Source organism: Montipora foliosa, chromosome 11, assembly GCF_036669935.1.
Source record: "Montipora foliosa isolate CH-2021 chromosome 11, ASM3666993v2, whole genome shotgun sequence".
In the NCBI taxonomy this organism is placed as follows: Eukaryota; Metazoa; Cnidaria; class Anthozoa; order Scleractinia; family Acroporidae; genus Montipora; species Montipora foliosa.
In genome coordinates this window covers 24,137,354-24,149,853 of record NC_090879.1, presented here as the reverse complement: position 1 = coordinate 24,149,853, position 12,500 = coordinate 24,137,354, and the positions used below count along the sequence as shown (strand labels likewise).

The 12,500-nt window shown below is 38.3% G+C and overlaps 2 protein-coding genes and 1 non-coding gene across 3 annotated transcripts in view; 1 reads left to right on the top strand and 2 right to left on the bottom strand.

The window, feature by feature from the left end:
- Positions 1–9,999, top strand: part of LOC137976108 (sister chromatid cohesion protein DCC1-like) — a 13,336-nt gene extending 3,337 nt beyond the window's left edge. The window contains exons 2-13 of the mRNA XM_068823385.1: positions 1–138; positions 375–505; positions 1,041–1,078; positions 1,904–2,053; positions 2,231–2,321; positions 2,835–2,973; positions 4,001–4,062; positions 4,180–4,262; positions 6,311–6,388; positions 6,909–6,994; positions 7,230–7,292; positions 8,266–9,999. The exon at positions 1–138 is cut by the window's left edge and continues 21 nt beyond it. Coding sequence (XP_068679486.1) covers positions 1–138; positions 375–505; positions 1,041–1,078; positions 1,904–2,053; positions 2,231–2,321; positions 2,835–2,973; positions 4,001–4,062; positions 4,180–4,262; positions 6,311–6,388; positions 6,909–6,994; positions 7,230–7,292; positions 8,266–8,374 — 1,168 coding nt within the window. The 3' untranslated portion in view covers positions 8,375–9,999. The remainder of the gene's footprint in view (positions 139–374; positions 506–1,040; positions 1,079–1,903; positions 2,054–2,230; positions 2,322–2,834; positions 2,974–4,000; positions 4,063–4,179; positions 4,263–6,310; positions 6,389–6,908; positions 6,995–7,229; positions 7,293–8,265) is intronic.
- Positions 6,045–6,121, bottom strand: Trnad-guc (transfer RNA aspartic acid (anticodon GUC)). Its single transcript has one exon. It is a non-coding gene; the product is annotated as a tRNA-Asp (tRNA).
- A 141-nt stretch (positions 10,000–10,140) lies between the features above and the next one.
- Positions 10,141–12,500, bottom strand: part of LOC137976107 (ethanolaminephosphotransferase 1-like) — an 18,796-nt gene continuing 16,436 nt past the window's right edge. Inside the window, exon 9 of the mRNA XM_068823383.1 lies at positions 10,141–12,500. This exon is cut by the window's right edge and continues 369 nt beyond it. The gene's annotated coding sequence lies outside the window, so the exon portion shown is untranslated.

The following is a 12,500-nucleotide window of genomic DNA, read 5'->3' as shown; positions in this document are numbered from 1 at the left end:
ACTTGCTGATGCTGCTGGCTTGGTCAACAGAAAAGGCTTGGTGCAAGTACTACAGTTTTCACACAATCCCAACAATGATGATTATAAACTCTTAGAATTACCATCTTGCATACTGGACACTCTTAACGTTGGTAATAGGTATGAAGTGACATAAAAATGTAACAATCCTCATTTTGATATGTGGCTAAACACAATTTAGGCCAAGTTAAACTCGAGACGTTGTGGACCAGCCTTTTCCCATTCAGACTATTGAGGTGGTCGCAAGCAAGCAAGCAAGCATTATCTCGTAGAGAAGGAAAGCCTGCTCATGGGTTTAAACTGGTTTCAAGCTATTGATTCTTTAATTATTTTGATACCCATTTCTTGACTTTTAGTGTAACTATAAGAGGTGATCATCAAGATGAAGCAGTGTTATGCACAGACAATGCAACGTATGACTTGAAGATGGCCGATACTTCAAACTCTCTACTTCTGGTGCCAAATTGTGTTTTACCCAAGGATGAAGGTTTGTGGCTTTTTTCAGGTAATAGTTCTCAGTCTGTGGTCCTCTGAACTTGAGGCAGGCAACGTCTGGAACAACTTTCTGGTTGTGGGTACCTAGCACAATGGAGTTACAGCAAGTCTGCTTCGAACTCCACATGGGCTCTTCTTTGAACTCAAACGATATTATTATTCATACACATAATGCATGCAATATATACAGCCATAATATTTTTTGGTCTTAGTGGGGACATTTTTGACTGCTTTACCTATTCACAACTCAAACGCCCTAGGACGACCCTTGTTGACAAGTAAAATCGTCTGGCGTTAGACAGAGTAAAATCTATTTAGTGTAACTCTCAGGTGTTAATTTGTTATGGTAACTAATATGGCCATTGAAATCCTACCAAGTTTGGCATTGTTTTGTTGCTTGTGGTAAATGCATGTTAGTTCTTAACAATTCCCATCTTGTCACTGGACAAGCCTTTCTCTTTGGAAATAGCAAAGTTGTATTGTGCTATAATAAATAAATTATATACAGTATCTGGGTTCATTTGCAGCATTCAAATCAGAGGATTCTCCTTTGGTGTTAAGAGAGGTGTGTTGACATGTCATTATTAACAGTAAGCCATAGCATTGTTGATGTCTTGTTGTTGATGCCAATAATCATAATAATAATAATAATAATAATAATAATAATAATAATAATAATAATAATAATAATAATAATAATAATTATAATTATTATTATTATTATTGTAATAATATTATTATTTTAACTAGTAATCAGAAAGTCATAATAGGTTGAACTCCTGTTAAAGTTCCCTTGTAAGAAAAAACATCAATTCCTTTTTTTTCAGATTTTGAATTAAGTGTGTTTGCTTAAAATCTGACTGGCAAAATTCTGTGCTGTGATTTTTATCCAAATGCCGTTTGCTTTGAGTGTAAGTTAAAAGGATTTCACGGTCCGCCATTACTCACGTTCAAAACTGACTGATTGGACCTCAGAGGGTTGGATCCAGGGAAAAGTGATGTTAAAGGCTCATTAAATTAGCTTAAAATTTAAGCGTGTGAATGCAGGTTATTATATATGCAAAACGTGAGTTTAAAAGTCTGAAAGACCAAAACTCCTGTGCTGCATATTAATTCTGCGGCATACACATGCATTGCATTCTTAATGTAGTGAGCCTTTGACGTCTTTTTCTCCTCAAACCAACTCTCTCAAGATCTTAAAGTTAGTAATGACGGAGTCCATTAAATTGGAAAATGTCAGGTGTCTTTTTGAAATCAAGGCTTAAAACTTTGGTCTCTTAGTGTTTAGTTAACACAGTTTTGAAATCCAAAGAAAAGTAAGAATAAGTGATTTTTTTTTGGTCACAGGGGGACCTTTAAGAGCACTCAACATGAAGTCTTGATCTCATAGGTTTCCAGTTGTCATACAACATACTTTGAGGTGAAGCAGAGGAGGCCCAGACTGGAGAAACTCAAGTATATGTTAGCTGAAGAATTGTACAAGGGACCTGAAAATGAACAAAATGATTTACAAGATGATCCTGTGAAAAGGAGGAGTGTGGTTAGTTATTAGTTTAGAAACAGCTATTTGGGATATATTGAACGCCAATATCTTGAAAGAAAAGACATTCTTCCTGAAATCATGAAATTCACACCAATTTCATTTGTAATGAGATTCAAAGTTTTAAAGGGTTTCATTAATTTTGTTTTCTTGTTGCATTTTTATTTTCTTTGTTAGTACACTCTTTATGATTTGCTCTCGAAAGTGCAAGCCAGTGAGGCAGAGCTACTTGAAGCTTTAAAGAAAATAGAAGCACTGGAGATTGACGGTGAGTTTGCCAAGAATGTGAAAGTATTTTGTGGTCAGCACTGTAGTCTTTACTCTGACAGTGACTAACTGATGGCATTTGTAGGTTACATAATACAATAGAATTGCTTAAATCTTGAGCTTTTATCTGGTTTTCTTGTCACCAGTTTTTCTGTTTCATAATAACTTGTGGCCTACTGGCTTACGATGACACAGTGGTGGTAGCCTGCTTAGCGAGCGTGATATTTTTTTAGCAGGATTATTTAACCCATTGACTCCTGGGGGTTCCCCATTGACAAGTAAAATTGTCTGGCGTTAGACATTGCATTAATGGTTGGGTAACCATTTGTATGCCTTCAGCTACCCCCCTAAAAATACTTTGCTCCCCACCCCCCCCCCCCCCCCTCCCTTTCAGAAACTATACTTGAATAAGAGCCATAGTATAGGTGAAGTAATAAGGGAATGGAATGTGTTTTGTGTTTTGGTTGTCATTTGAAAAGTTTCACTTTGAGCTTATCTGATGATATAACTTCAGGACACTGGCGACTACTTGATGCTGACTACAAAGATAGAGTAGTGACAGGGATTCTGACTTTGTTAGAAGAGAAGGATTGGAGCTATGAAGCTGTTCCAGTGAAAGAATGCTGTGATATTCTGGAAGAGCTTGAACCAAGGTATTGTAGCTAATTGAATATGCTCCTGGGACTTGTACAGTAATATGAGGTTTAGGGAGCAGATAGTCAGGTCCAGGATTGCTAGAAAGGTAAATAAACTCTGACTTGGATAGGAATCACTAAGTATCCTATTACCCTTTTCCTGAGGCTGTATCCCTTTCGCTGACAAGGGGTTCCCCATTGATGAGTAAAATTGTCTAGAGTTACAGAGTAAAATCTGTAAGTGGAACTCTTGGGAGGGAAAAGGTGAATGAGGGCATGGGTTTTTGAGTGGACGTACATTGTTGTTAATGGAGGGGACATTTTTGACTGCTTACCCCATTGACAGCCCAAACGCCCTAGGACGCCCCCATTTGACGAGTAAAATTGTCTTGCATTAGCAAGAATAAATGATGTTAAGTATCACTCCCAGGGGTCAATGGGTTAATCTTTGAAAACTTCAGTGAAAATAATCAGCCACTCAAGTCATGTTATACAAACGTACATTATTTTCACACTTGTACGTTACGGAAAATGAGGAAGAATTGTACTGTCAGACCATTTCTATGGGTAAATTCATTGACGTAAATAAAAAAGAGGTCCTTGAAATTTCAAAATTTGGCCCTTGAAAGTCCTTGAAAAGTCCTTGAATTTTTGGTCTGAAAAAGTGTGCGAACCCTGTATATACTAAAACAACTATTCACCTCAGTGTTGGTGGCTAGTGGTGGATATTTAACTCCCTGTTCATGGCTCTGTTAATATCCACCATTAGCCATGCACCTCCACTTCGGTGAATAGTACTGTTGTTAAATATCAACATTTGGTACAACCAAATTTCTTATCATGGCATCTGTGTCTTGGTACCAACATTGGTATGCTTTGTCAAAATGGTTTCTTTTTTTCAGATTTTGGGAGAAAAGACAGTTGGTAAAATCTATCCAACAACAGGAGCTATTCAAAGTATTTTGGTGGTGGCAGTAAAATATTATTACGCCATAACTTGTATCGCTTTTCAGACCTTGAGAAGTATTTAACTTTTTTCTCACAGAAATATTCTTGAGCACTGTCTAAACTGCTATGGAGAAATAACAAGTATGGATACAGATTCAGGTATTTGGCTTGTTCATTCTATTACCAGTACTTCACAAAGATAAGTATGGTTATACATGTAGAATATTTGTGTTGAGTAATTCGTAACATTTTCTCTTGCATGCCTCTTTTTATTAGGTGATAACATTGTCCATTACAGCCTCTCAGAAGATAAATTATGTAGATTTTATGCTGAATATCTTCTGAGACAAGCAGGAAGGGTAGGAACTGACTAATACAGCTGTAAGATTAACTCTCGTAGTGTATAGTTTATTTATTTTCTTTTACAATATTATGAGGTTTATTTATTAAATTTTCTTTGGTAAGGCAAAGATAAAGTCTGCTACGAGCCTAGAAGGCCCACCAGGCCGGCACTTATCTCCGGTTTCTGTAGCATGAAGCGACTAGGAGTATTTCTACTTCCCCCTGGATGGGATGCTAGTCCATCACAGGGTTACCCCCAGCATTTTTGCCAATACCCATTTATACACCTGGGTGGAGAGAGGCACAGTGAGAGTGAAGTGTCTTGTCCAAGAATACAACACAATGTCCCCGGCCAGGACCCGAACCCGGACCACTCGATCCGGAGTTGAGCACAATGACCACCGCACCTCCCCTTTCTTTGGCTACAATCTAAAATATTATTTTGGCCTAAGGGGTGTCTCTATCAATGAACAGAATAAATACAAATAAAAATAAAAATAAAATTGTCTGGCATTAGCTAGATCAAAAATCGTTCTATTAAGCCATGTTCTCGTGGGGGTGTGGAGGGTGGAGATGGGGTAAAGGGGGGGGGGGGGGCACAATAGTTACTATTAATTGAGTCATATGCATACTGCGTGTTATACCAAACAAGTGGCTATGGGTAGCCAACACTTTGTTCGAGGGATTTTTTTAGCCTATTTCCTTTAAAGTTCACAGTATTTCAGTGTTTTCTTAGGTAAAGTATCTTGGTCAATATCCAGTTTCAATTCCGAAGTCTTAAGTCCACATTCTGTTGCCCAATGAGAGGGTTAGGTGCGATCGTAAAATAGTTGTTTGCATTTGAAACTGTTGTTAACGGCATTGATTTCAATAAAAAACCAGTAAACAAATGCTTTGCAAGTTTCTACTATTGACTATTTTCCCATTCCCATAATGCAATACAAGTTATGTACTCTTGGGACTGTATCATGCTTCAGTGAACTAGATACATCCATTGTTTTAATACAAACAACCCCCCAAAATGAACTTTATTATGAGATTTACAAAAGTAGAGAATGGTATTTACAAATATCTAATAGTTTTTCTTAGCAATATTATACCAAGAAAATGTTAGCCCAGTGAGATGTGTTATCGAGTCATTCGATAACCAGATATGTCATTGCGTGCAACAAAAACACAAAACTTGTTTCTGGTCATGTGCACAGTTAGAACTTTAACACATATTTTCCCTGGTAGTCTGTCACATTGTGTTCAGTGGTCTAGCAGTCATCGCGATTGCTTCTGAATGAGGAGATACCCGAGTTAGAATCCTACTTGGAATTGGGCTGCCTTCCCTGAAGTGTCTCTACAAGGCAAAGAAGCGCAGCTAAATTGTGACCCCAGAAAAAATTAATATTAAAAAAGAAGAGTCAGAACTGAATCCTGTTCGAGGAAACAAAGTAATAAACTAAAGATTGAAGTGATCCTTGCAGTTGGCGGGACAATTTAAGCAATAATTATTGTCTATGATAACATTATAGACTGTGGGAGGCACGCTGGCCTCATGGTCAGTGTGCTCGACTCTGGATCGAGTGGTCTGGGTTCGGGTCCTGGCCGGGGACATTGTGTTGTGTTCTTGGGCAAGACACTTCGCTCTCACAGTGCCTCTCTCCACCCAGGTGTATAAATGGGTACTGGCGAATTTAATGCTGGGGGTAACCCTGTGATGGACTAGCATCCCATCCAGGGGGGAGTAGAAATACTCCTAGTCGCTTCATGCCACAGAAACCGGAGATAAGCGCCGGCCTGAAAAATTCAGACAGCTCCAATGGGATTCTAACCCATGACCTCTGCGATGACAGCGCAATGCTCTAGATACCATCTGAGCTATGAAGCCACTCAGTTGGCAACAGGGCCAAATACACCAAACAAATTGCTGTTTTGACAAACCACAGTTGATTTGGAGGGAATTATTGGTTGACTTTACAAATGAAATTGCCTGGAGCTCTTTATCCAAGTCAAATTATCATTATAACAAAAAATTGACATCAACCATAATATTTTTTACTGTCAATATTATTTTTAGTTCAATTATCATGAGTTTATGGATTCATGGCAACAAAGTGTCCCAGAGGGAATGACCACAAAACCTGAACACTTAGCTGTAAGTAGTAATAATAACTTCATGCAAATTTGCTGTTGACTGCCCCAGTTCACCCAATTGGTAAAAAAGAAGAGCAATTTTGCAATAGTTGCCTGGATCCCTTATAGATCCTTAGTAATGTCAGGACTTTTTTTTTAAAATCCTGTTACTAGTAATAGAATTATTACATTCCTTCTAGGATCCTTGTCATCTTCCTTGAGGATCTTTAGAATTCCTAGCAAAGTCTTTTATGTCATTGTCAGGTAAAGATCCTTCACAACCACTACAGATCTTGTAAGGATCCTTGTAGGATCTTTCAAAGATCCTCATCTTTGGCAAGTTTTTTAAGCTCTTTGAAAATCTTTAAAAATTCGGAAAAAATTTTCAAAATGAAAAACCAATATTCCCTCGTAAATCATCATGAAAGTAATTATTGCAGTTATGATTTTTTTTTTTTTTTTTTGCAAAACCTCACAATAAGATAGCTTAATTGCTGCTGTATTCATCCCATCGAGTGACTCATGCTATTCAACATTGACAGGGTATAGCTCTGACAGACATGAAAAGTCTTCCACCAGTTATTTGGCATTTCCCTGCTTCGGATCTTCCTGATGATCCTGTGCTGAGGTAAAAAAAATTGCAACTTTCAAGTCATGATTGAAGAACGTGTTGACCTAAAAGTTCCATCTTCACCAAGAGCGTATTAATGTACGTGCCTTGATACAATGTATTTTTGCAGCCAGTTATAATGACAATGTCTAAAAAGGAAATGCTTGACAGGTACTTGGACATTTTAAAGTATGATTGACACAGAAACTTCCCATTACTATTTACCTCAATCGCATTTTTTCCCTTTTGACAGATTCATGAAATTGTTTAAAGTGCAACCCAAGTGGACATTTGACGAGATACAGCCATACATACAGTAAGAGTAGCACTGAGTTGTTTTATATTGAGATTCTTGGGGAGGTATACATGTACGTAAATGAGGGAAAAATAGTTTCCTTCTTTCATTCCTTCCCAAGGCTACTTGCAATATTAAATGAACATTTTTACATGGATTGCACAGTTGGGGTCCACCCTGTTTGTTCTAAATTGCTGTTTGCAGCATGAATGTTCAATAGCCCACTTTTGATATATTAAAATTCAGTCCTAAACAAAGTCATCATGTCAAGGCTCTGGGGAATAAACTCATACAAATCCTTATATTTATTCCCCAGAGCCTCGAAATGATGCCTTTTGTTGGTAATTGTGAAGAAGAGCTCCCCAAAAAACCTGTCGGCCGACAGTCGGCCGACTGTTGCCCAACTTCTTCACAATTACCCTTTTGTTTAGGACTGAATTTTAAGATATCAACAGTGGGCTATTAAAGAGAAGTGAGTGACTTGTCTTGTGGCTGTGATTTTGTTCCAGGCAGATGGGAGATTGGAATGCCCTCCGTACAACACCACTACATACTTAATTGACAACTCCTGAAAGGGGCATTTCAGGGCCAATGAAACACAATCAACAAAATGACAGAACAGAAGAAAGCGTTCAGAATGGGTCTTGAAGAACCTGAGATCTCTGGATCTCAAGGCGAGCGTCCTAACCACTGGGATGCACTGCCTCCTCGGGGCAGCTTGCAAACAGTTTGAAGACCCTTATGTAATAACTTCCTTTACTCATCTCTGAAACCACTCCCAAGCCCTTCTGTCCAACTAAAATAGCCACTCAGGATGGGCAAGTGTGATGATTTTTGTGTGGAATTATGTGACAAGGGGGTTGAACTGTGATCAATCCTTTACAGTTTTTCAATAGTATTGATCTCTCCTTGGCACAGGACATTGTCAGCTCAGAAACACCAGAGATATTAATTAAGGTGATTGGTAACATTCAGCGTCTTTGTTAATTTTCAGAGATCTTGCAGCACCAGGACAATCACTGAATGCTCTTCTGATGAAGCATGCTCGTTCATCAACAGACGTCACAGGAGTCAAGGTTTACAACTCAAAAAAGCTCTTGTGAGAGGCTCTGCTGTATGCACACATCAGTGTTAACATCAGTGTACGGGAATGCCTGTTTTGAGAATGTGCTGCCACCTGGAAACATTGCAAATAATGAAAACAATAACTTCTATGTTGCATTCATCTAAAAAAGAATCTCTGGAGCATGGATGGACTGCCAAGTTCAAGGATAACTGCCTGAAGCCAGTTCATTAAAATGGCTCAAAGAGACCTTTTTCTCCACCTGATAAATATTAAACCATGTTTTAACCCTTTAAGCCCCGAGGGGTTCCCCATTGACGAGTAAAATCGTCTGGCGTTAGACAGAGTAAAATCTATAAGTGCCAGTCCTAAGTGCCATTTGGCACTCTCAGGGCTGAAAGGGTTAAACGGGGACATAGTTTTTTGATGCTGTTAGCTTAACCCTTTAAGCCCCGAGGGGTTCCCCATTGACGAGTAAAATCGTCTGGCGTTAGACAGAGTAAAATCTATAAGTGCCATTTGGCACTCTCGGGGCTGAAAGGGTTAATGTCACTGTTCCTTGATATCAACACACCGGTAATTAGCTTTTAAACGCATAAAGCAAGGTGCATTAGAAAGAGACAACAGACATTGGCATTTTTTTAGGGGAACACTGCCTTGCAGCTGATTAGCCTATGCGACTTCTGGATTGCGAGACAGAAAAACGTAGCTGAGTGGTAAACAGCACCTGCTAGATCGGACAAGAGTATTGGTTAGTGAGCAATGTACAAAGGCAAACAAGCCAACAAGCTTGAGGGAAGTCGCTGCACAGACTTTTACTGCACCACACAGGAGTGACCCAATTTTAATAAAGGCAACCCATCTCCAAAGGGAGGGAGGGAAAAAACTTCAACAAATGCCAAACAGCTAGTTGGTTTACTATAGAAGATGGACGGCTAACTGACGCTTTTATATCTAGACTCTGTCTATTAAAGTAGCCAGTTGTAAAAGTTCTACCATGTAGCAGGTAGGCATTACACATGTTCTTTAGCAGTAATGAATGAGGCCTTAACAGATTTGGCCAATGCAGGTGTACATTATAATCTGAGATCCAGGAAGAAAGTCTTAAATTAATATCCTCATTTTATTTACAAGAAGACCATTGATGTTATGACCTTGAACGACTGACTACAAAGAACATGAAGATAACTATTGCGACATAAATAGCCCTTTTAGTACGGTCAAGTTCCATTAACTATATTAATTTTTACTGATGGGGCAGTAAAATCTCATTTACAGGATTTTTATACTGTCCAAAAGCAGTGGCAGGGATGCCTAGTGAGCTGACATCATGCTGAAAAGAACATTCTTGGGCAATCATGACATTTCTCGAAATGTATATATTCTACATGTACTATATATGAAAACTGGTTTATAGGTAAAAGTTAATTTGAACTCAGTCAGGTCCACCACAGTTACTCTATTTAAGGAAAGGAGAAGAAAAATAACAAAATTGAAGATCCAACGACATGTACTATTGACAGACCACCCCCTTCCCTTAAAACAACCCAAGGTAAGTAGGTCGGGGTATGGATTTTTCTTGTGCATCAACTCTCTGTAGAAGATAGACATGCCACACATCTGTAATTCATAAAAAAAAGATTCAGCATCAAGTGAATCAAACCCAGCTTACTTCTCTTATGCCATTACTGACGAAAAACGAACAGGCAATAGTTATTTAAGACCGTGTTCATTGATTTTCCAGCCTAAATTACAGAATTGGTCATCAGAAAAGATGCATCTTTTCTACCAACTGAACACATTCAAGAAAACAATACCACCAATAATTTATTGTCTTAGGCTTTCACTGTACAACAATACCTAATGCATCAAGAATACAATTACACCAGTTGCCTTGTTGATTAGTAAATTTATGTAAATCTAAACTTTCACAGGAATAATAATTATATATACCAGGGTAAAGCACAACTATTTATGAAGTGCAAAAAAATTACCAATTCCACTGACCAAAGAGCAAAAGCATTCATGAAAATGCATTGTACAATTTTTAAGCAAATCAAAATCAGATTGTTTTGTTTTTCCAATAATCCAGTTTCGTATTCTAACGGTTGGACTGGATCTACCATGAAATGGAGGCTACTGCGGGCAAATTAATTTGCATTTGAAAAGATTTGCCTGCATTAGCCTCCATTCCATGCTAGATCCAGTCCAGCTGTGAAAATTCGAAAATGGTCTATTAGTGTAGTACTTTTCCATACTATTAATGCTAAACAGTTTTTTAAAAAAGGGCTTACTATGCAAATCCGAAAACTGTGAAGCCTTTGATCATTGTGCAGCAACCAACCATAAGCAACATAAAACCACAAACTAATTACCATTAGTGGTTGGGGTTCAGTTTTCCTGCATGTGATTGGCTTTTTACTTGAAACAATGAAATTTCATAAATATTATGGTTTTCGGATTTTCACCATAAAATATTGTTCTGAAGGAATGGGTTTTGACTAGCACAGCCAATTATTGCCTTCAACATTGAGTGCATTGCCTATACCACTCGCAAGTTACGTTCTTATAAAAGCGTAGAATAATTATGCCAAGGAAAGCTAAAAAATCCGATTGTCTTTGTCACTTCATCTTCTAATATAGTTTACAAGCAATTCTCGGTTTTCACATGACGTCACGACCACCATGTTGGTGCCCCTAAACAAAGAAAAGGCGGCCATGTTGGTGCCCCGACCAAATCCTCCGGGAATTTGAACTCTATTATTATGCAAACGCTTCCTTTTGTTTTCGTTGAAAATCATGGCTGTTGATCACGTGAGTGAAAACCAACAATAACCACAACTACAGGGCTGGTGATAGCCTACAATCAGTGGCAAAAGGCTTGGGACACTCACCATTTGAAGTTGGTTTTCTTACTGAGTTTGAAAAATTGCCCCCTCCCCCCCAGAACAACGATGCCAATAGTGAACATACATTTCCTTGTCTATTTCAACATTGATTGGGGGGAGGGGGGAACTTGTATCTTGAAGCTTTCAGGGGAATTTTGACAGTTACGCTTAGTTTCTGACGTCTGAGAGGTTTTCAGGCCCATTCTGACACAAGTTAGCGTCCCACCTACTTTTGCCACTGATTGTAGCTATCAATAAATTATGAGATACCTTTTTCTGACTCTTGTTTGAATTGATGTATATTAAGGCCTGGGCAAATGGCTTCTACATTAATTGCTTCAGCATCCGTTCAATTTTGTTGACTGCTGGAGTGGGCAAACAGTTTCAACAAATCATCACGAGAGGCCTGGTATTCAGTCCCAGGCTGTTACTATGGCTATAGACTTGTTATTTTACAAGTACCTATATATGGACATGGATACACCACTAAGCAACCAATAAGTGTGCACATGCATACCCAACAATGTTGAAAGCAGGGGAAAAATGGCTTTCACTTCATTGAGCATTTGCAAAAACAAAAGAAAACGTTGAATGGTTGTTGAAGCAAAGTTTCAACATCGATTCAGTACGGTTGAGGAGGAGGATGGGGGAGGGGGGACACTTTCCACAAAATTAAACGGATGTTAAAGGAGTTTGCCAAGGTCTTTGGTGTGAGAATGACTTGTTCTTGTTTCACTGTAGAGTGATAAGAGAACAAGCTATAATTATACCAGATAGCTATGGCATCTTCTACAGTTTACAGCCACCTCAACATAAATATTTAAATAGATTCTCTTACAGTTACGGTCTGTGGGTAAATAACCTACACTTGTAAATGTATTTTCAAAGAAACTTCACATTTACCAAGGCAGAATTGACTAACAAGTAGTAAAGCTTGCAGTCAACTCTTGCCTTAAAACAATGATTGTGGAGATCCCATCAGAGCAATGTGGTAAAATATTATAACCTGGTCAAATTATGGAGATAATTCTCTCAAGTTATAGCCTTAGTTAATACTTTTTTCCAGTTCAATTATGTGAGTCCAAAGAAATAAGATAATTAGATCAATGAATCACACAACAAAATCAAACTTATGTTTTGTGGGCTGTTCTGAAGAGAATTTCCTGAAATAATATACGTTAAATAACTGGGCCCGGTAGGTCGAAAGCTGATTAACGCTAATCGCAGATTAAAAATTTACCAAGGAGTTTATTTCCCTACTCCCAAATGTTGTACAAC